The sequence below is a fragment of the Staurois parvus genome, unplaced genomic scaffold (genome assembly GCF_062004578.1).
Source record: "Staurois parvus isolate SC_StPar_1 unplaced genomic scaffold, SC_StPar_1.0 ptg000126l, whole genome shotgun sequence".
Lineage (NCBI taxonomy): Eukaryota > Metazoa > Chordata > Amphibia > Anura > Ranidae > Staurois > Staurois parvus.
In genome coordinates, this window is record NW_028317922.1 from 4317819 (window position 1) to 4338130 (window position 20312).

General features: G+C 39.8%; 1 protein-coding gene across 4 annotated transcripts in view; it reads left to right on the forward strand.

The window, feature by feature from the left end:
* LOC149467030 (beta-galactoside alpha-2,6-sialyltransferase 1-like) overlaps positions 1-20312 on the forward strand; it is a 62875-nt gene that overhangs the window by 40242 nt on the left and 2321 nt on the right. For all 4 annotated transcript variants that reach the window (XM_089672368.1, XM_089672367.1, XM_089672369.1 and 1 more), the window contains exons 2-5: positions 1186-1823; positions 10267-10364; positions 13243-13344; positions 17553-17727. In XM_089672368.1, coding sequence (XP_089528494.1) covers positions 1196-1823; positions 10267-10364; positions 13243-13344; positions 17553-17727 — 1003 coding nt within the window. In that variant the 5' untranslated portion in view covers positions 1186-1195. The remainder of the gene's footprint in view (positions 1-1185; positions 1824-10266; positions 10365-13242; positions 13345-17552; positions 17728-20312) is intronic.

The window sequence follows — 20312 nt, forward strand, 5'->3', positions numbered from 1 at the left end:
TACACTATAGTCCCTAAACCCCTTTACAGCATTGGGGGTTGAATAATTTTGGTCACAACTGTATCTTAAAGTGGAGCCACTGGCTCCCACTGCTGTCAATCACAGCCAGTGAGCCAATGAGAAGAAAGATGGGGCAGGACCGAGCCATGGCTCCATGTGTGAATGGACACACAGAGCAGTGGGTGCCCCCATAGCAAGCTGCTTGCTGTGGGGGCACCCAACAGGAGGGAGGGGCCAGGAGAGCCTGTGGGGGACTCTAGAAGAGAAGGATCTGGGCTGCTCTGTACTAAACCATTGCACACAGCAGGTAAGTAAAGACATGATTGTTATTTTAAAAAAAAAAAAGGTAAGCCTTTGGTATTGCTTTAAGTGTAAAAATGGGTAATGTTCATAAAGGGTACACATTAAGGTTAAAGTGAGTATAGAAAATGTATAATATTTTTTGCACAATTTAAATCATTTATATGTTACGTAAGTTTAGAATTAAAAGTTGGATATCATAATACTCACAGTTAAATGAAATCTCCCTCACTGCTAGAGGTGTCAGAGACCAGTGCATAGCTAGTGCTGGGCTTTATCAGAAAGCCCAACATAGTCTGCAAACTCGAAAGTGAACCACACACTTGTACAATGTATTACAATGATGGGATTATGATATATTATATCAATTTTTAAATATTAAAATTTTCAGACAAAAAGAATAAAAAAACTGGTCAAAACCTGTTTTCCTTTATGTAAACCGACCATATCATTTCAAAAGGTTATTAAGAATATTATCAGAGCTGAGTGTTAATCTGAACGTGGAATAGTAGGCAGTGATATAATGTAGTACACAGGCTTTTTGTCCTATGACAGTCATACACAGTATGTTCCCAAAGACCCACCCAGATGGGGATTGTTAGCAAAGCCCCGAATAGGTCCTTCAGAACATGGGCAATAGGTGTTCATTTGCATTCAACTACCATGTGACTTAAGCCTTTTACTGATTCGTCCCCTTTACAATATCTTACTTAAAATGCATGCAAATTTCATATAATACAATATTTATTTCAGTATATATTTAATTTTGTAAATTGTTAATTGCCCTGTCAGTTAAACTAAACTTTTTTGTTCCAAAGCTCATTATCATAATGAGAATAATATGTTGTAGATAACTTATATTGTTTTGTGTGTTTTTGTTTCTAGGTCTATAATCATGGCCCGGTTCATCTATAAAATAAGTTTTGTTTCCTTATTGCTCCTTTGTGTTTTCTGGTTCCTTTTTCTTGATCTGCATTGGCATCCCACTAATGCTGACACCAAATCACAGAGTGATTATCAGATTGTTGAACCCCGGCAATTAAGGGTTCACACAGCAAGGATTACAACTGAGAGAACTATAGATTTGCTCCATACAAATATTACAGAGAACTTGACAATCGTGAAAAATACTCTTTGGGCACCAACTAACTCTGTTAAAAATAGAAATGAGATGTTCATGGGAAGAAGATATCGGTCCAAGTTGTGGCCTAAGGAAATGACATCCAAGGACCTTATAAGGAGATTACAGGGTGTGAGGAAGAATTACCAAAATATGAACAAATACAAAGTTAAATTCAAAGGACAGATTAAACAGAATAACAGTGCAGCGGAAATCCTATGTCATCTTAAGAACAGGGTAAACATGTCACCCCTTATGGCCACTGATCTCCCTCCTACTGCCATTTCCTGGAGCCAATACATGCCCAAGAAGAGTCTTCAAGAAAAGATTGGAAAGCTTGGACGTTGTGCTGTCGTAACATCAGCAGGATCTATGAAATTCTCAAAACTCGGGTTGGAGATTGGTGAGCTATACCAAAAAGCAGTATTTTTTAGCTTTCTAAAATAAGAAAGTATTCTGGCATTTCAAAAACAACAAAATGCCATACATACTTTTTGATCTGAAAACATTTGTGAGCCTATATAGACAACCACAAGACTCTAAAAAAATGATACTACCAAACTCTATACTTGTGAGATTCGTTTTATTACAAATCGAAATTTGAACAAAATTTTTGTTAGTTGAAGATTCGGATGTATACGAATCTCTGAATCACAATAGTAAGGAATTTCAACGAATCCAAAATAAATATAATGAAACAAATTCATTCATATTCATTCATTTCATTTGAATGACATGATGCAATAGTTTGGGCCTCTTGTTAATGTTTAAAGCATCCAAAATAACATAATGTCATAATGAATGAATCTGCAATTAATTCCGTTCCATTCATTCTTTTGGATCTATTTCATTTTTATTTTGTATTAACATTTTTCATTATTAAAAAAAATGCACTACATATGAAATGAAAAAAATACAGTAAGGTATAAAAGTGAAATAATATGATGTTTCCTATTTATTGTGTTTGCGTTGGATGGATGTGGATCCATCAGAATCTCCAAAGCATAACATAACGAATGAATCCAAATTGTATTTTGTTCCATTCTTTCTTTTGGATATCTTCTAATCAGTTCATTCCATTTCTCTTTTTAACGAATGAATATAACAAATGAATCCAAAATTAATTTTGTTTCATTCATTTTTCAAATGTCGTCCAATCAACTCATTCCATTTCTCTTTGTGGGTTGGACTAGCCGAATCTCTGTATATGAAACTAATCTGAATATATTAAACAAATCAGAATATATGAAACTAATCCAAATATATGAAATAATTTCCGAATACAAATTATTCTAAAATAACGAATATGACAAAACAAAGAAGGAATCCGAAACTAAACATATTTTTTGATGCTGCGCATCTCTAGCAAACACACCTAAATATATTAGTACTAGTTTGTTCAAATACTATAGCTGTATTACCATAGCATGTTTCCAAAGTTAGAAAATGAAAACAATAATGCAAAGTTGCTGTGTACAACATTGCTACTTTTTTCAATTTTGAAAAATAACTAACACAAACATTTAGGTCTGAATCACTTTTTACCTGTGTTTCTGTGTTGTTGTGCCATCCATTTTCAATGGCACCCTAAAACACTAATGCCACAAAGCTTTGACACACATATGTTGTGGTTTGCAGTGCAGGAATAATGCTGCCTGTCTATTATTTAGTCAATTCTCATGTGTTGCTAGCCCATTCAGAAATAAAAGGCTGCCTTAACTCTACATACATTGATGCATAACACTGCAAAAGGCAGTGTGAATAGGCCCGTTACGGGAAAGATTATGACAAAAAAATTAAGAGCATTTGATAGCTAAATAGTACATTTAGTGATACAGCTCTGTATAACAAACTACAGATGATAATACGTAAAAGAAACATAAATGGGTCTGGGCCAAAAAATTAAGGACAAAGGTTACTTAGCGTTACAATAAATATAGTAATCTCTGCTGAGATGTTTAACTAGTTAAAAAATAAATCCACTTTCTTTAAAAAAAACAAAACCTGATTTTGCAGTTCCGGGTAGGGGGTGCGCGCGCCTCCCTACCCGCACTGCCATTGATGCAGCACTGATTCTCAGCCAGCACTCGGTGATCACTGCTAAAGCTGAGAGGGGAGAGATCTGTGTGTAAACAACTCAGATCTCTCTCCTGTCAGCATGGTGTCTCTAGTAAAACAGCACACAGCAAACAGTGCAAGCACAACACAACACACAATTAACCCTTTGATCGCCCAAGATGTTAATCCCTTCCTGCCCAATGTCATTAGTACAATGTTAGTCCTGCTTATTAGCACTGATCACAGTATTAGTGTCACTGGAGATGTTATTGGTCGTTAGTCAGTTCCCACCCAGTGTCAGAATGCCTGCCGCAGTCCCACTATAAGTCGGTGATCACTGACATTACTAGCATAAAGATATAAAAATTCCAGTATACTGTATATACCGCCATTCGCAGACACTATAACTTTCACGTAAACCAATTATTTACACATATTGGGATTTTTTTTAACCAAAGACATGTAGTGGAATACATTTTGGCCTATATTTATGAAGAAATTAAATTTTTTACATTTTTTTTTGGATATGGTTTATAGCAAAAAGTCAAAAAGATTTTTTTTTTTTTCAAAATTGACAGTCTATTTTTGATGTATGGAGCAAAAAATGAAAAAACTCAGAGGTGATCAAATACCACCAAAAGAAAGTTCTATTTGTGGGGAAAACATAACATATATTTAATTTATGACTTTTCATTGGGGTGCAACCTATATGCTAGAGATGTTCTGCACCTAAATGGAAGGGGTTCTGCTGTGCTGGGGGAGAGGTTTATGGGAAGGCTGGAGGAGTATTTAAACTAGGATCAAGGGGGGAGGTAGAATTAGATTATAACGGGGTAGACAGATCAGAGAGGGGTCAATACTTATTGGTGGGTGAAATGGGGAAAGATGGGAGGAAGGCTATGATGATAAGAAGGTTCCCATGTTACAAACAACCAGTGGAATTGGTACCATTTGTATGAAACTAAAAAATAAGCAAAATACGTGTGCACAAGGTGTCAATCAATTAAAGTGTTTGTTCACCAATGCCAGAAGTCTGCCAAGCAAAATAGGTGAGTTGGAAGCTTTGTTGCATGAAGAGAGCTATGATTTAATTGGTATTGCTGAATCTTGGCTTCATTCTTCGCATGGCTGGGCCATTATTATTCCTGGCTATGTTCTCTTTCGGAGAGACAAAGTAAATAGGAAAGGTGGTGGTGTCTGACTCTATGTGAGAAGTGATCTCAGAGCGAGTGTGAAAGAGGACCTAGTTGATGGAGAGTGTGATGAGGCTGAAGCATTATGGGTGGAACTGCACATGGGAGTGCGTACTACAAAGGTAATCATTGGAGTTTGTTATAAGCCTCCCAGTGTTAATGAGGAGGTGGAAACTCAGCTACTTGAACAGATTGAAAGGGCTGCAAGGGCTAGGACAGTGATAATAATGGGGGATTTTAACTACCCGGAAACTAACTGGAGTAATGGTACTGCAGAAACAGTTAAAGGGCAAAAATGTTTAAACCTACTACAGGACAATTTTATGGTACAGTTCATAGAGGCCCCAACTAGGAATGATGCTTTGCTGGACCTGGTAATCTCAAACCATGCAGAGCTTATTATGAATGTCTATATAAAAGAACATCTGGGTAGCAGTGACCATAACATGATTTCATTTATTGTTAGCTGTAAACAGCAAGCACATACGGGAAAAATAAAAACACTCAATTTCAAGAGAGGTAATTTTCCAAGGCTGAGAGCTGCTCTCCAAGACTTAGACTGGGAGGGAATATTGGCATTGATGAACACAACACAGAAATGGGAGTTCTTCAAAAATACTGATTGTGAACACACTGCAAAATATATTACCATGGGCAACACGTTTAAAAGGCTAAAAATCAAACCTATGTGGCTTACGGCCAAAGTTAAAAAGGCTATAGATAATAAGAAAAGAACTTTTATTCAATATAAAAATGAAGGAACGCTATCATCGTTTAAACATTACAAAGAATATAACAGAATATGCAAAAAGGAAATAAAGGCTGCAAAAATTGAAAACAGACGACAGATTGCAAAAGATAGCAGGACCAACCCCCAAAAAGTCTTCAAATATATTATAGTAAAAATGTCCGGTCCGAGCATGTAGGCCCTTTACAAAATAATCTAGAGTGGGTAATTGGGGATAAAGAGAAGACAAATTTATTTAATACCTTCTTCAGCTTTGTGTATACAAAGGAGCATGGGGAGCTCTTGTCTATAATGGGCATGGTATTGACACAGCTTCAGATGATCCACATTGGCTCACAATTGATATGATACAAAAATATTTAGACAGCATAAAAGTGAATAAAGCACCTGGACCGGATGGCATACACCCAAGGGTCCTTAAAGAATTGAGCTCTGTCATTTCAAAGCCATTGTTTCTCATTTTTAGGGACTCTTTAATGACTGGCATAGTACCACTGGATTGGCGTAAGGCCAATGTGGTGCCAGTATTTAAAAAGGGGTCAAAATCTTTACCAAGTAATAATAGACCTGTTAGTTTAACTTCTATAGTTGGGAAGATACTGGAGAGTTTAATAAAAGACCACTTAGATGAGTTCTTGCTGGAAAAAATATTTTAAGCAACAGACAGCATGGATTCATGAAAGACAGAAGTTGTCAAACAAATCTGATTTCTTTTTATGAGGAGGTGAGCAAAACCTTGGACAGAGGGGTGGTGGTGGACGTGGTATATTTGGATTTTGCAAAAGTGTTTGACACAGTTCCTCACACACGGCTAATGTGTAAGGTGAAGTCTATGGACTTGGAAAAATCCGTATGTAAATGGATAGAAAACTGGCTAAAAGATCGTATTCAGAGAGTAGTGGTTAATGATTCATACTCTGAATGGTCTGGGGTCATCAGTGGTGTACCCCAAGGTTTAGTGTTGGGACCCTTACTTTTTAATATATTCATAAACAATATAGGGTCTGAGATTAAAAATACCATTTCAGTCTTTGCAGATGACACCAAGCTGTGCAGTGGAATAACGTCCTTACAGGATGTCTTCAACTTACAAGCCGACCTCAATGCACTGTTTAATTGGGCAACTATGTGGCAAATGAGATTTAATGTTGATAAATGTAAGGTTATGCACTTGGGGGCTAAGAATATGCATGCATCATACATACTAGGGGGGGGGGTTCAACTGGGGTAATCAATGGTGAAGAAGGATCTGTGGGTTCTGGTAGATCACAAGCTTAATAATGGCATGCAATGCCAAGCTGCGGTTTCTAAAGCGAGCAAAATCCTCTCTTGTATTAAAAGAGGTATAGATTCCAGAGAGAGAGATATCATTTTACCCCTGTACAAATCATTAGTAAGACCTCATCTGGAATATGCAGTTCAGTTTTGGGCACCAATTCACAAAAAGAACATTCGGGAACTGGAGAAAGTACAGAGAAGGGCAACTAAACTGATAAGAGGCATGGAGGAGATCAGCTATGAGGAAAGATTAGAGAACTGAATTTATTCTCTCTTGAGAAGAGGAGATTAAGGGGGGATATGATCAACATGTATAAATACATCAGTGGTTCATATAGTGAACTCAGTGTAGAGCTATTCACCCTGAGGCCATCACAGAGGAAAATGGCGCACTGTTTACGTCTGGAGGAAAAGAAATTTAATCTCCAAACACGGAAAGGTTTCGTCACAGTGAGAGCTGTGAAAATGTGGAATAGACTTCCTCAAGAGTTGGTTCTGGCCAGCTCAGTGGATTGCTTCAAAAAAGGCCTGGATTCTTTCCTAGATACACAGAATATAACTGGATACTAACATTATAGGTAAAGTTGATCTAGGGAATATCTGATTGCCTCTCAGGGGATCAGGAAGGAATTTTTTTTCCCCAGCAGGTGCAAATTGAATCGTGCTTTGCTGGGGGTTTTTTTTTGCCTTCCTCTGGATCAACTGTGGGTGTAGAATTATGACTTTTTTTTTTCTATGGTTGAACTGGATGGACTTTTGTTTTTTTTCAGCCTGGACTAACTATGTAACTATGTACAGCATTGCATAACCGCGCAGTTGTCAGTTAAAGTAACGTAGCTCCATATCACACAAAAAGGCCTGGTCAGGAAGGGAGGTAAATCCTCTGGAGGGCAAGTGGTTAAAAAAAAGTCACTACCATTCAGATTAATTGTGTACACAAAAACAGCTTTTTCTTCAGTGCAGAAACGCATAGGGCGTTATTTACCAAAGCTGGAGAGTGCAAAATCTGGTGCAACTCTGCATAGATACCAATCAGCTTCCAGGTTTTATTGACAAAGCTTTATTGAACAAGATGAAGTTAGAAGCTGATTTTCTATCAGATTCTGGGTGCACCCATTTTAGTAAATCTCCCCCATAGGAAACACATGCCCAAAGTATGTTAAAATCCATGCAATGTACATTGTTCACCCAGAGGAAAAAAGGAGGTGTTTTTTTCTTAACAAAAGTTACTCTTTAAGGAGTTTGGTTATATGGCATATGCCCTAAAAAGATTATATATGTTTCTAGGGCATTGTGACCACTGAGGCGGATCCTATATTATTAATGTCTGCCAACAGTGTTTGCGGGCATCATTAATAATCCTATTGTAACAATATTATTGTTAAAAAATATTTACCATTGTTCTTTGATCACATTCTATCATAATCAAAGGGGTGTCAATTGATCTGTACATGACATCAGTGAAAGCAAAAATAATACAGGTTGCATGCTCAGATAAGGGTCTTGTATCGAATTTGAGGAGAAATCATGCTTTTTTTTCTTGAGTTAGATTCATCTTAAAATCCATTTCAAACCTGAAGGGCCTGCTCTGAATCTTACGGGAGACCCCAAGCTGTTTTTTATACACTATTCACCCTACTTGTTTATACTCACCTGTCAGCTGGGAATTCCCAGTTGACAGCTAAATTTGCCAGGAGGGAATTAATCAATAGCTATTAGGACACCTGCTCATGCCAGTCCCCTACCACCAAGGATCCCTGAGCTTTGCTGTCACATTTAGAAGTGGTAGTAATACACTGTTGAATGTTTCACTTTACACTGCAGCTGGAGGTTCTTTTGGCCAAACACCCATTCGTTCAGCAGTTCACACAGAAATCTGCATGGGCTGTTCATGGTGCAGAGGTCTTCCTCACATTATTTCCCCTTCTGGTCAAATGTTCTTTGTGTTGTTCTTAGTGTTTATATGTATTACTACTGTGTCATATCAAATGACACAGACTCATATCAACAGGCCCATAGCTGAAATATAAACCTTTTTCTGTTTCATAAGGAGTACAGGTGAGAAAGCTGAGGTAGGTAAAATCCATTTTGGTTCAGGTAAGGTAAAGTTCCCTCACTTGGTCTTTACTGGTGTCTGGGACTTTCCTACCACAATAATATTCTAATACCACCAATGAAAGTACTTGTGTCATCAGCCAGAGAGAGCTTTATATGTCCCCATGGGGAATCCAGTATGATATAGTATTGCACCCCTCAGTGATTTATTCCTAAAAATACATTCTTAAGAAGATGCATTATGGAGAACTTTGAGATAGCAGATCCAGAACAGCACTGAGGATGAGTATAGTACCTTACCTCTCTCCATCTAGACAGACAATTCAGTTCTCCTGGTTGCTACTGGTCTAATATAGAAATAGAATAAATGGTGAAGCGCTACTAACAGCAGATCGTAAAAATAAATGATGTTTTGGGTAATAGTAACATTTAGGAAGAACACATGAAAAAGTGTTAATCAGTACAATATGAGGTGATGAAAAACAGTACAGTGTTTCACTCAGTGTTCTGATCCAATTGGATCTTATAAAGTGCAAACACAGTGAAGTTGACAGGTAATATACTGCAACAAAGAAAGTGGACCCCTTTTCCCTGACAGGAAAAAAACACAACCTCCCCCTGTCCACTAAGGGGACTTGAAGTGTTAAATGGGTGACCCCTTAGGTAGGGTATAAGATGCAGATCACAGCAAACAGTGTCAATAGTGGATAAATGGAAGTCCAACAGACATATATGCATATATATAGATCAATAAAAAAGTCCACAAATATATAAGACTATTGACTTCTAATCCAACACACTGGTGCTCATGATAAGGTGGTCTTTACTCGGGTGAAAAGAATCCTACAAATGGCAGAAGTGCCCCCTCACCTCCAAGCATTGACCACAAGGGCCAACTCGCCTTAAGAATCACACCACGATCCCTGGAAATGGAACTCGTTCTGATAAAGATGCTGCTTAAGCTCCTTTTAATATCACTCACAGGTCTGATTCCCATCAGGGCCATGTGGTTAAAGTATAGCCTGATGAAGTCATGTGTCACCGTGACGCAATGCGTCGGTACGCACTTCCGGAGACGCACTTCCGGTTGGATGCCATATTGGAATTCCTTACAGTCCCATGCAGTACACCCTTATTATGTGGTGTGAAAGCGTTTTTTACTTGAATCAAATGTGAGTGGGCTTATTTTACTTTATTGCTTGATTTTGCCTATTAATTGTTATTGCACTATGGAGGTTGTCTGTGCTTATATTTTAACCACATGGCCTAACACTTTTTCATGTGTGCTTCCTAAATGTTACTATTACCCAAAACACCATTTATTTTTACTATCTGCTGTTAGTAGCGCTTCACCATTTATTCTATTACTGCCATTTACCTATAGAAGTCAGGTTAGGTGATAGCAGCTTTGTGTAGGTCACCCATTTAAAGCGCAGAAGGTTTTACGTATTATTGGTCTAATATAGAGCTGTTGTATGGATCTACTAATCTTGTTTTTTGTGTTGTGTGTGCAGACTCCCATGATGCTGTTCTAAGGTTCAACAAGGCACCCACAAATGGATTTGAGATTGATGTTGGATCAAAAACTACAATTCGACTGATAAATTCACAGGTATATAGAAGAGCAAACCTTTATTAATTTTTGAACAACTCTCAAGGCAGGTACCTTCCTATGAATCAGATGGATTTTTTTATATAATATACAGTGTGTGTATATATATAAATATATATATATATATTTTTATATTTTTTTTTTATATTACATGTATGTTTGTACATAGATACTGACACATTGATAGTGTCCCTATCCTGTTAGTATTCATGAGGAAGGCATTTGGATCTTTTGTGTTTTCATTTTTTTTAAAGCACAGCTTTGCTGTATGTGCTACACAAAAAGGACAACATAAAAGAGTTTTTTAAATCTGTTTAATATTCATAGTCTGACCCTTTTACAACTAAACAACCCCAATTAATTGCCCAATATGTCCCCTTGCCCCTTTTGCAAGTTTGTAAAAATTAACATCACCATCTCTATTAGGTACCATTTTTTACTTCCAAAGATGTGAATAAGTTGGTTTTACTTTACATATGGATAGCTAAGAACTGAATAGGTAAAATATGAATTTTATAATTTTTGTATAAAAACAGAAAATCCAAAATACACAAGCTAACTACAACGAATACGATTTTTGGAATGGAATCAACTAGCAGCTGGAAATTACAAAGACGCCTGTATTAAGTGATTTGATTGCTGGTTGGTTAATAGCCTTGCCACCTCAAACTGTATTGATAACGTTGACAGCCAATAATCCAATATACAACAATTTAACTAGCAATCCATCCCCATAGCCCCATTATTTGGATCCCATACCCCAAAGTTAGAGATACCCCCAGTTAAGAAAGCCTGAGCTAGAGTATAGACCATGAATGACTTCTTCTTTTTAAATCTGATTTCAGTTAAACCAAGTCTTTTTTCAACATGAATACCATTTGTAGATTAAACCAAAAAGAAACAGTACCACTCAAATGCCCCAGGTAAAAGGGCTCTGTTCACAGATGTAACTGCTTGCAGGTATGAGGTAGAGTCTCTATTTTCTTGTAACCATTTTTAGATTGTTACTTTTTCTGCAATATTTCTCTGTGGATAACGGAAACACAGCAAAGAACATACAACATACATAGTTTTACACACATTGTATATGTATTTCAAGAATTTTATTTTTTTTAATGAGTTTGTACTTTGCCTAGTATACAGAAAGCTTTATAGGAGGGATCATAGGTAGCCAATTCCTACCTTCCTTGTACTCCCTCCCTACCAGACCACTAAAGAAACATCCTTGGTATAAGGGAACATAGATCAAAAATGCAGAACTTGGTGCCCAATTGGCAAATCACTAGGCACAAATGCTAAGTTAGGTGAGCTGACCAAATGATGTGCAAGTTGATACTTACACAGGAATTTTGGACCAGGCAAGTTGGTAATAGGGATGTGCAGGAAAGCCACAGCCAACATATGGCCCATCTTGCAAAGTGTAAACCTGTTAACTTGCAATGTAAACCTTCACTTTAATTTTGGTGACTCACATTGATTAAAGCTAAATTCTAGCCAGCAGCTAGTCCCTGATTGCAATGTATAGACGTGATTCTGCTGTAATATTTCTAAAATTGTTCAGCCAGCCTTATGATCCAAGTACTCTTGCCAAGCAGCATAGCTAAGCGGGTGACTCTCTTTTTCTGACTTGAAAGTGTTAGTAAACTCACTGGGTTGATTTTTACCTATAGGTAAGCCTATAGAAGCGCCATGACCTGTGACAGTGCTCTGCTGGAGGGCTTTGTGTTCAGGTGCTGTAAGTCTATCATAATGTGCTAGTATGCGGAGCATACTAGCACATTATGATTTAAATCACCCAGGGGCTCATTTTTTTTCTTTTTTGGTGCAGTTTACTACCACTTTAAGGCTGGACGTTTATGGGGATTTTTTTCGATCAGCCAGTAGGCTGATCAAAAAAAATTAACTGATTCCCCCACACAAGTGATTTGAATTGAGAAATCCTCACCACTGTACTCTAGTATTGTATTCTGATAGCGGGAACAGCTCCACATTTTAAAAACATTTCTGTTTGTAGCGAGTGGGAAGGGCCATAGATGGGTTGATATTCCCTGCTAAACCAGGCAAATTTCGATCCATCTGTGGCTAGCTTTAGGAATCAAATGGTGTAATTCTCTGCCCTAGCTTGCTGACTGAGCAGCAAAAGAGCACAAGCACACTGATGAGGACATTTCTGTTCTCTCCTTCAGTACACATGCTCCCTGTGTTAGACTGAGAGCCTGGTGCAGTGTAATGGTTGGCTGCCACTGCTGGCCCTGCTTCTCTGTCTAAGTTTTGATGCACAGAGGATTGGAAGAAGCTGATATAGATACAAAAGTAGGTATTATACCAGTTGAATTTTAAAATGACTTTGTGTTTTGTTGAAAACATTATTGCATCAAGCAGTTTTTAAGTGCTAATAATAATTTCACTGATTTGAAATTATAATGGGACTAAGTGGTAATTTTGTTACTATTAGCGAATAGTGGAGGTCTTCTATAATTAATGTAAGTAGTAAACTTTAATGCTTACTGTAAGATAAAAATGTAATCTTTCACTGTGGGTAAGATGGCTTCTAACAAATGTGGAATCCAAGCCTTGCTTTTTAACCCCCTGCTTGGTCATGCATTTAGCTGCATTTAACTTTGACCACTTTTCCCATCAGCTGCTTGATCATCTGCCCAGGCCTCTTGGTCTAAACTGTGGTTACAAAATATTAATGAGAAGTGAAGGTTTCAATATACGTATATGCTAAAATTATGAAACTCGCAATTTCTATTCTGAGTAAAAACACAAAAATGACCTTGCAGGATAGAACTACAGTATGAGAACAATTGTTTTTCTAATGGCATGAATGTGCTGTAATTATTTCCACTTTGCTAACTCTTCAAAATATTTTCAGATTCTTACTCATCCCAGTTATAAATTCCTGAATGATCCCCTTTATAAAAAAGGAATATTGGTTATTTGGGATCCCGCTCCATATGACGCAGATGTACATCAGGTGAGAAACTGTTGGTGTGAGGTCATGCAGGTTAAAGAGTAAAGAGCCGGTGTTTGCACACAGATATACATCTGCATATTTGTACAAACTGTGCTGTCTTCCTCTATTTAGGGATTTCTTCTTCAAGGGGGGAATCAAAAGTGTGTGTCATTAATAGCAAGCATACAGCAAATAGATTTAATTTGGAGTTCCATCCCAAACACTTACCTTTCTTGTACGTGCAGTTGAATATAGTAAAGGGTCCCCTAGCGATGAAATAAAGCATAACTAAAGGCAGAACCTTTTTTTAGTTTTTGATAGATTGCAGAGAGATTAGAACACCTGCCAGACTTTTATTACTGTCTGTGTGCCTATTAGGGAGATGCACCCTATATTTGTCTTGTTAACCATTATCATCAAAAGCTGAAGTGAAAGAAAATCCCAAATTTGAGTTGTCACCAAAACAGGAATAGAAATCTTATATTGCTCTACCCCCTATAGTTCTGCACAGCTAGGCAGCACACATCTTTCCACAGACTTGCACTCAGAGTCAGCAAGTCAGCAGAGTCAGTGGAGTTTTGCATGAATTGGGCATAAAATGTGCTCTGAACGTCATCTAAGTCACAACAATAGAAGAACACAGTCTGCTGAACATAATACTACACAAACATTAGACGTTGCCATGGTTTAATTGCACATAACATGTAAACATTCACAGTGCAGGGAGGAAAAAGTATGTGAGGCCCTAGCTTCATGACTTCTCTCAGAGCTAATTGGAGCCAGGAGTGAGCCAACCTTGACTCCAATCAGTGTGATGATATTGGATGTGTTGCTGACAGCTGTCCTGCCCTTAAAAAACACACACCTGTTTTGGGTTTACTGGTTTCAAGAAGTACTGTCTGATGTGAACCATGCCTCGCAGTAAAGAGCTCTCAGAAGACCTACGATCAAGAATTGTTGACTTGCATGAAGCTGGAAAGGGTTACAAAAGTATCTCCAAAAGCCTTGATGTTCATGTGTCCACGGTAAGACAGACTGTCTACAAATGGAGAAAGTTTAGCACTGTTGCTACTCTCCCTAGGCGTGGTCGTCCTGTAAAAATGACTGCAAGAGCACAGCACAGAATGATGCATGAGGTAAAGAAGAATCCCAGAGTGTCAGCTAAAGATCTACAGAAATCTCTGGCACATGCTAACATTTTTGTTGACACATCTACAATAAGGAAAACATTAAACAAGAATGGAGTACATGGGAGAATACCACGGAGGAAGCCATTGCTGTCCAAAAAGAATATTGCAGCACGTTTGAAGTTTGCAAAAGAGCACCTGGATGTTCCACAGCACTACTGGCAAAATATACTGTGGACAGATGAAACCAAGATTGAGTTGTTTGGGAAGAACACACAACAATAGGTGTGGAGAAAAAAAGGCACAGCACACCAACATCAAAACCTCATCCCCACTGTAAAAAATGGCGGAGGGAACATCATGGTTTGGGGCTGCTTTGCTGCCTCAGGGCCTGGACGGATTGTTGTCATTGATGGGAAAATGAATTCCAGAGTTTATCAAGACATTTTGCAGGAAAACGTAGGACCATCTGTCCGCCAACTGAAGCTCCGCAGAGGATGGGTGATGCAACAGGACAATGACCCAAAGCATACAAGTAATTCAACAAAACAATGGCTGCAACAGCACAGAATACGCCTTCTGGAGTGGCCCAGTCAGAGTCCTGACCTCAACCCGATTGAAATGCTGTGGCATGACCTTAAGAGAGCGATTCACACCAGACATCCCAAGAATATTGCTACACTGAAACAGTTTTGTGAAGAGTGGTCCAAAATTACTCCAGATCATTGTGCAGGTCTGATCTGCAACTGCAGGAAACGTTTGGTTGAGGTTATTGCTGCCAAAGGAGGGTCAACCAGTTATTAAGTCCAAAGGTTCACATACTTTTTCCTCCCTGCATTGTGAATGTTTATATGATATGTGCAATTAAACCATGGCAACATCTAATGTTTGTGTAGTATTATGTTCAGCAGACTGTGTTCTTCTATTGTTGTGACTTAGATGACGTTCAGAGCACATTTTATGCCCAATTCATGCAAAACTCCACGTAATCCCAAGGGGTTCACATACTTTTTCTTGCAACTGTATATCCATGTAGCACTACCCCCTATCCATGTAGCACTACCCCCTTAGAAGTTGCAAAGTATACAGGATGCCCAAAGAAACTGACTGAGGACAACTTCCTTGAACTATTTACAAGCCTCCACTGCAACATAGTCTCTGTTGGAGAGCTAACCAGCATCTTCTAGTGTACCATCCTGGACCCTAGATAGACTCCTCTTCCTCTACCCAGCTATCTGGAAGTATCCCTGAGCAGGGGATCCAGTGCCTGTCCCTTTAAAGGATTAGACAGTCCAATAGGTGGCAAATCTGGTTTCCCACCAGAGTGCTCCTTCCCATATCTGGCCCAGGAGGTGCAGGTCTACTCACTCAATCTTTCCCCTGTGTAGCTGGTGGGATGGTGGCTGCTACCAGGCCTTCTAGCTGGCCTGCTCCTTCCCTGCCACACAGGTGGTCCTCTCTCAGGGGGCTGGTGAACTCCCAAGTTTTCCACCTTCCCAGCTCCACTGCCTATAGGTGAGTCCTTCTATCCATCTGATTCCCCTCCCAGGCGCCTGCCTTCAGCCTCACATATTCATCTCTGTCCTCCACCCGAGCTCTCTCTTCCACCTGAGCAGACTCAATGACTCTTAAAGGTTGTCCCAGCCCTTCTTCAAGCCTCCGGTTGAGGATTGGCCAGGATCCTTTAAGAGTTCAGGCCAGCCACTCCTCAGATTCACCCACTGCTTCTAGACCTTTCTTCAAGGAAGTGGGGAATTTCCAGAGGGCTGGTCTGCAGAGCCTTTCATTTCTAACCCAATTTTGATCTTCTGACTATTGCACCTGGGCTGCTGCTCAGCCCCTGTCTAACAATTGAAACTAGAGCTCCCCCTAGCTAACTAGGAGGGCGCTACATCCATAAGCTCCTCTTTGCGCCTTGTAATGAACCTTCCCAAGTGGAGACTTCCTAAATTGCTTATCATTATTGTGGAGGGTAGTCCAGGCTGGAGCTGTAAAATTCCCATCAAAGGTCACAATATTTTTTAAATGAAAATGTGGTCTATATGAGCAAATGTCCATGAGGTCTCTTGTATGTGGGACAAGCTTATGAAGGGTGTACACAGACCAAAAACTGTCAGTTCAGCAGGATCTGAATTTCACTTTGTCTGTATTATTATGTAGCACCCTCATAGTGTAGAATGCTAGAGAAATCTAGTTTTTGTCTCCTTCTGTAATCACAGAGGCAGTGATCAATCGCTCTGGTCTGTTCAGGGTTTCACAGGTTGGGAGATTGATTGCTTCCCCCCTACCTCTGGAAGAAGCTTCCAGAGCTTAGGGTGGGAAATTCAAACAACTAGTCTGAATGTTTATCATGCCCTGGCCAGCCCCTGCAGAGGTGGGCCCAGGAGGTGGTAAATAGTCTGGAACCCTGAGGAGACTGATCTTTTTCCCATCAGGGAAAGTTCCAAGAGCTTTAGGGGGCCTCTGTGGAGCCTCTTGTGCACTGAGTTGCTGTTCTACAGGGTCTGAACTGTGGCAGGGCTGGAGACCTCTAGGAATAATCTGAGGTTGAATGTGGGATTTCTCTGCAAGGGGATAGGATCGGGTCTGGAGAAGGAGAGTCTCAATCGCTGGACCATTTCCGGAGGAAGGTTAAAGAAAGTAGCTGTCCTGGGGCTTAGAGAGTAACAACCCCAACTGACTCCCTTTGACTGTGTAGGACCCTAAAAACTGAGTTTGTTACCAGTAGTTAGGTGCTAAAGAGACTTGCCTCATGTTCCCCAGTTGTGAGGCCTTAGACTGCCCCATATCCATAAAAAGAAGAGCGTGTGCTCTAATACTGTTTATAAACATATGAAGTATCTCATGCCCCAACACCTCTCTTATTTGAAGTTATACAAGCAATAATGTCTAAAAAGACAACACCTAGACTGCTTTACTGGAGTGAGTGGATCGTTGCTTAGGTGACTGGCAGCCTCTACACTATTGGGGAATAACCAGTGGCCCCTGCGGGTTTATAAAGCTATTGTATGATCTAACTAGGTGTAAATGTAACAGTATATTCTGGTTTCTGTTGATTTAACACTCTGTCTCATGTTCTGTTTCTATAATTTCTTTACTTAGTGGTATGAGAAACCAGAATATCAATTCTTTGACCACTACAGACACTATTGCAAGCGGAACCCTAATCAGACATTTTACATCCTGAATCCAAAAACTAGCTGGAAGTTGTGGGATATAGTACAGGAGAACGCACCAGAGAACATTCAACCAGATCCACCATCTTCAGGGTCACTGGGTAGGTACATTGCATGAGCATGAGGCTATTTACTGATTTAAACAATATAGAACGGTATCTAAATACTACCAATCTCTTTTAGATAGCTACCAATTCACTGTGCCATTACACCCCAGATGAGTTGTACAGTGGAGCAGGGTCCAATACCTCATTACACTTGATTACTGTCCAAGACCCAGGCAGGGAAAGTTTTCCTAGATACCAATAGTGACCGAGAATTCCAAATGCTAAATCCCCAAAGCTATTGAAAGCCAAACAATCCTCAGCTGCCAATGTCACACTTGAAATAGTGATGAAAGAGGTCCAAAGAAACAGTGCTCAACGGCATAGGCTTGTTATAGAATCACCAAGCAATTGGTTCCAATAAAAGATAATACATTTATTCCAGTATAATAAAAAGAGCAGTATTGTCATCCAATATCAAATCAGCAGAATCCACTGGATGGTGCATGATACAGAAATGCTTGTATATTCATGGAATGAAATGAAAAAAAATGACCAGAAAAGTACATAACCTGTGAAAAATTATAGGGTTCCCTTACACTAGTGGCCAGTGCAGAACTGCCCATTAAATTTGTGGTAACTGGAAAAGTGTTTCCTTATATTGCTTTATTCATGTGCAGGATTTCCCACTTTCAGCAAAAAAAAGTGCTGGTTAAATTCTTTTAAAAAAAAAAACAGTGTGGGGTTCTCCCCTTAATCCATACCAGGCCCTTTGGATTTTGAGGGAACCCCAGGCCAAAATAATAAAATAAAATGGCCTGGGGTCTCCCCAAAATCCATACCAGTCCCTTATCTAAGTATGCAGCTGATTTGACAATTCCTTTATTAAAAATAAATAAATAAACAAATAAATAAATGTCCCCTAAAGTAGATCCAACAATGCCAACTAACACGAAAAAAGCACAAAAAAACATGGCCGGTCCTGTCCCTTGCCGAATGACAGGTAAACATGGGGGCAGGGTCTCCCAGTGATGTCACCGGGTGACCTCACTCCCATGTTTACCTGTCAATCGGCGAGTTTTCTGTCACTCGCCGAACGCACAGTGCGTTCCTGTGCGATTCATGTGCAGGCACAGTGTGAACCGGCCCTTAGAATCCAGACCAGATCCATTGCACTCTCTGTAAGAAAATAGTTTCACTTAATTTACTGAACTGTGAGAGCTCCAGAAAACACACAACTTTTATGTTAGCATTGTTAGCAGATAGAAGTTGCACACATTAAGGATATTAGTCCGTTCATTTTGCAAGGGAATTTTCCTTTAGCTTAGTGAATGAAGTAAAGCTGACTTCTATCATCCAATCATGTGCAGACAAAATTAAAGATTTTTTTTATTACCTGCACCTGATTGGGTATTCTTTGCAAAGTGATTTTTTTCATCACATTCGCTAAGCTGAGGCAGAATTCACTGGAAAAGGTTTGACCCGCATCCAATCCACATGACATGTCAATAAACATTGCTTCCTATGGTGCCTGCTCACATATGTCCGGTGCACTGGCAGTGCGGATTCAGTGCAGTTTGCAAAAGAGTCTGTAAGGGATTTCCAGCAAGATGTATCGCAATCGGAAATGCACATGCGCATAGGAATTCCCGGAGAAGAATTACTGGTTGTGCGCATGCGCGCAGAAATGCGCGATCGCGCACACGCACGCGTATGTGCACACGCACGGCAAAGATTGGCGCCATACTGTCTATTTAAAGAGTGTCTCTGTCCATGTTAAGTGCTGACTGGTCTTCAGCTCCCCCGTGTCCTGCTTGTTTCTGTGTGATTCCTTTGTTGCTGACCCGACTTCTTCCTCACCTGACTCTGATTGCTCTCCTGATTGATACTGGTTCCTGACTTCGGCTCTGCTCCTGACCTTGGCTTTCCTTCTGATTCTGTACCGTGCTGCCCGACTGTTGAAGACCCTGGCTATTCCCATGACACTGCTCCTGTCTCTTACCCTCACTACCTGCCTTGCTCTGGTGCACGCCTGGCAATCTACAAGACCCGCTCTGCTTGTTACTACTGTGCCTGAATCAGAAGATCATCGGTCTTCCAAGGTCATCATCTGCAAGTGCTGCAAACAACAACTACTGGCGCTCTTGTTCCCCTGGGTCCTAGACTCCCTCTGTTCCAACTCCAGTGGGGTCAGGGCTAGTGACACAAGTGAGGCCGACCTCGTCATTGCAGTCTCCCATCAGGTACGTGACAGAGTCATGTACGATTTCTGAGCAGTGCCATCAGGTTCAGGTGTGGATTACAGGCTATTAACTTCTTTGGGAATCGTTTCTAAACTGCTTATGTGTGAACAGGATAAGATCCTGACTTAATCCTGTCCTGAACCCGATGTAAACCTGACATGAACCGTTGATCAACTACTGCATCAATTAGCTGTGAAACCTGAGCTTCAATCCGCACTGCACATGTGTGAATTAGCTCTGATACTTCCGGGTATTGTGAAGCATATGACTTACTCCTCTTCCTGTCATGTGACAGCACTGGTGCTTAGATGATTGGCCCAGCTCTGGCACATTGGAGCAGGGAGATAGCCCTTAGCCCTGTGTAAGCTTTGACTAGAACTACAGAGAGCTTACACAGGG